Source organism: Ipomoea nil, unplaced genomic scaffold (assembly GCF_001879475.1).
Source record: "Ipomoea nil cultivar Tokyo-kokei standard unplaced genomic scaffold, Asagao_1.1 scaffold2779, whole genome shotgun sequence".
Taxonomy (NCBI): domain Eukaryota; kingdom Viridiplantae; phylum Streptophyta; class Magnoliopsida; order Solanales; family Convolvulaceae; genus Ipomoea; species Ipomoea nil.
In genome coordinates, this window is record NW_017619207.1 from 2356507 (window position 1) to 2360306 (window position 3800).

Consider the following 3800-nt stretch of genomic DNA (forward strand, 5'->3'; position numbering starts at 1 on the left):
AAGCTGGTAATGCAACTTACGAGATGGATTTTGAGACTGCTATTCAAAAGTCATGAAACTTGATGATGGGGATATTTCTTTCCTTGGAGATGGGAAATGTATACACTTTAATTTTTAATTTCGATTTGGTGTTGTATTAACGTACATCTGTAGTTTTTGGTAGATCGGTTAAGTTCCTGCATTTCTTCTTCTCTTTTACAAAGATAATGCATCTCTAGAGGGTATAACTAGTTTATAACATTAACTAGAAGATATAACTAATTGATAACATTAACTGATAGCTGTTTAATATAATTTCTTTTCTCAAAAAGCTAATTGAAAATGTTGATTTGAACAGCTTTTTTTATTTTAACATTTTAGAATTATAAAAAACTAATTAACCAAACACTTGTATTAATTTTTTAACCAAATCAAACAATTAATATTGGTCAAATAAGCCAACATTAATTGATAAGCTAACTATTTTACCAAATAGGCCATATACCATACTTTTCTACTAAGTTCAAACAAATGTGTATTTTCTACTAAGGCCATGTTACAGACGTAACTACTACTACTACTAATAACAATAATAAAATACTTTAGAAACTGTATTAATGATTTCACCTTGGAAGTAAAATGTCCATCATCCTTGACAGTAATGAAATCACAGGCACAACAAGCTTATATTGCGCCGGGAATATAACAAATTAAACTAGTTCCTATTTTCAAGTAAATGAACATATAAAAAGAAGAAGAAGAAGAAGAATCTGCTGCAGCAACTTCTAACACCACAATGTCTTTTTGGTGAATCCAATCCCATATTAAAAACCAAGATGGCTCCACCCCTGCCTGCCTGCCCGACCGACCGCTAAATAGAAGCTATCCCCGGCTTCTTTACGCAATCTTCTCTGTGGAGTATGCGCCTATTCTTCGATGTGTAGTAGCGATAGATAACGCTCTGGAGGCAATGCCTTACACACGACACATCGTACGTCTCCAAAAACCTTAGGTCCGTTTCCCTCCACTTCGTGCCCGAGAAATGCTTGTACTCTTCCAACACAGACGACAAACACCAATTCTGCAGTTTCCTCAGGCACCCAACTAAACACCCGGTTCGGTGCTGCAACACACAAAAAAAACATAAATAGTGTTGGGTTAAAGTCATATTGGACTCATTTGATATTTAATTAGAGGGGAAATTGCACTTTTTGTCCTAAGTTATAAGGTAATGGGTAATTGCTGTATTCGTTCCTACTTGCTGGTCGTGTTCTCTTCTCGTCCCTATTTATTGGTCGTGCTCACTTCTCGTCCCTACTTGTTGGTCGTGCTCTCACTTCTCGTCCCTACGCTATAACTAAAATTGCAAATTTCGTCCCTACTGTTTTGTTAGAGAAAAGACAAAATTTGCAATGTCAATTATAGTTTAGGGATGAAAAGTGAGCACGACCAGCAAATAGGGACAAATCCTACAATTTCCCTATAACTTAGGCAATTTTCACTTAATCAAACTATCAAGTTCGAGGTTATACATTCAATTATACACTTCTATAAGAATATAAGTTGACGATAATCAGTCCAGGGTAGACTATGTATTATTCATAATCTATAATCGCAAGCCACGAATTAAATGGCTGTCATGAGATTTTACCTAACGACACCAATGTCAGAGCACAATATAGTCATATATTCAGACAGGTGAATGAACAAGAAAGGATGATTTTGAGCAGTACCTTTCCGCGCTTGCAATGGATAAGGACCGGATGATTTCTCACATCTACACAATTAAAGAAAGAAATTCATTACACGGGGAAGAATAACAGAAAAGATTGATAATCAACGAACGAGAAGAATGATAAGATTGAATACCAATTAAAACTTTCAAAGCCTCGGTTATGGTAGTCATGGGAATAGTGGATGGCTCCTGAAAGGAAAAAAAAAAAAAAAAAACGAAGGCGCTACCAATATTACAAAACCTGAAAATGGGAGCACAACAGTCAACATAGAAACATGTAACATAATTTTATCTCTATCAAGCAGCAAAGGGTATCAGAAAGCCAAGGCTTGTGGAATGGTAACCTATGTTTCTTTCTTTTTTGTTCTTTCCACATAAAAGAACATAATTCAATTCTAAAACACCACTGCATTCTCATTAACGATATGGAAAAGCTTAGAAAAACAAAAACAGATCAAAAAAGGCTACTTCTGAAATGGACACTAATTCAAACATATCAAGTAGCAAAGATGAAAAGAAAACAGATCTTTTTAAAAATTTATATATAGGTCCATAATCAGGTGAAAACTCACCTTAACGTGCGAACCTGCAAACTTCCGAAGGATTGCACCGCACTTACTATATTATTGCACTGCACCCCGATACAATTGCACTGAACTTACTATATGATTGCACCGAACCCGGATACAATTGCACCGCAAGGTCCTCCAGGATGTCTAGGGATGTTTGGGAGCCGTAACGGTGCAATCATGTAGTAGTTGCTGTACAATCCTTCAAAAGTTCGTAATTAGCAGGTTAAGGTTGGTTCTTAACTGATTATGATTCTCTCTCTCTCTCCCTATATATATATATATATATATATATATATATATATATATATACATATGACCTTATTTACCTATACAAATCTCTCTCCCAAATAAAAATGCATTTCTAGAATTCAAAATGTGAGTTCCTTAATGTAAAACTTGCAGTCTCATAACAACAAATTCTCTTAAATTTGTTTGAAAGTGAATAGTTAATACAGTACTAATAACATCATTAGCAGCATAAAGACAATACCTTTGTGCCATCTATTCCGAATTGGAAAAGCTGAATATTGTTAAGTCGAAGAAACTCCTTATTCTCATCCGGGTACGGCTCTTGGCACAAATATCTGCGCTCAAAAACACCATTGAAATCAAGAAATGGAGAAAAGGGTCAAATGAGAACAATAAATATAATGGATTTAAATAATTTACGGGAAAGGATAAGAAGAATAAATTAAAGAAAAAAAAAACAACAACCGAATTGAAGAAAACAAGATACATACATTACAGAGCGGAGATTGAGGAAGTGAAGAAAGGGAAAATTGGAGGGCTGGGGAAATCCTGATCGGTAAATGCATTTAGCTTCCACAGCGGAAAAATTGGGCGGCGGAGCCATCAAAACCCCGTCGCGAGATATACTCCGTTTCTCATCTTCTTCTCCATCATGAATCAAACCCATTGCCCACTTTTCCTCTTTCTTTTTCTGCTCCCCCAGGGAAAAATAAAAAAAGCTGAAAATCAAATGCCCAAGAAGAAGAAAAAGAAGAACAAGAGAGGGTTTGTTGCTGTTTTGGTAATACGGGGATGGAGGAAATCGGAAGAAGCGTCCAGGGTTGATTCGAGTTTTGGAAGCTTTTTTATGGGATTCTAAGCAAATTGAGGTGTTGGTTAGGGGATTCGTCTCCTCGGCGGAGTTCCTATTTATATATAATTACTAGTTTTTCTATAGGATAATGTCTAATAATTCTTTTTAAATAAGTATTTCAAAGTATATCAATGCAATATTATATAGAAGATGTTCATGCATAATTAAATAAATGTTGAATTTGTTTATTTAAATCAGTAATTTAAAGTATATAAATGCAAAATAATATATGAGAGATTTATTATATATAACTGTCACACAAATAAATGGAATAAGGTTTAAATTGGCCACTAAACGTAACCTGAAAATACAATTAGATCACTGAACGAAAAAAAAAAGTGCAATTAGGCCACTGAACACTCCAAATATATGCAATTTCACCTGGTTCGGCACAGTTGCCCAAGCATGTGGT

General features: G+C 35.0%; 1 protein-coding gene across 1 annotated transcript; it reads right to left on the reverse strand.

Moving 5' to 3' along the window:
- Window positions 1–563: 563 nt before the first annotated feature.
- Window positions 564–3432, reverse strand: LOC109157396 (probable tyrosine-protein phosphatase At1g05000). The gene is made up of 5 exons (XM_019305311.1): window positions 3027–3432; window positions 2777–2870; window positions 1849–1903; window positions 1713–1756; window positions 564–1102 (listed from the first exon to the last, which is right to left on the reverse strand). Exons 1-5 carry the CDS (start codon window positions 3200–3202, stop codon window positions 851–853), a joined length of 621 nt encoding a protein of 206 aa, XP_019160856.1. The 5' UTR covers window positions 3203–3432; the 3' UTR covers window positions 564–850.
- Between the last annotated feature and the right edge of the window lie 368 nt (window positions 3433–3800).

What these genes read in the sequence shown, in the direction of transcription:
- LOC109157396 (XM_019305311.1), bottom strand. Translation starts at nt 3,202, where the DNA reads ATGGGTTTGATTCATGATGGAGAAGAAGATGAGAAACGGAGTATATCT. An exon ending in CTCAATCTCCGCTCTGTAAT is followed by an intron (nt 2,871 to 3,026) that starts GTATGTATCTTG and finishes TTTTGAGCGCAG; the next exon opens with ATATTTGTGCCAAGAGCCGT. An exon ending in TCGGAATAGATGGCACAAAG is followed by an intron (nt 1,904 to 2,776) that starts GTATTGTCTTTA and finishes TTTTCCTTTCAG; the next exon opens with GAGCCATCCACTATTCCCAT.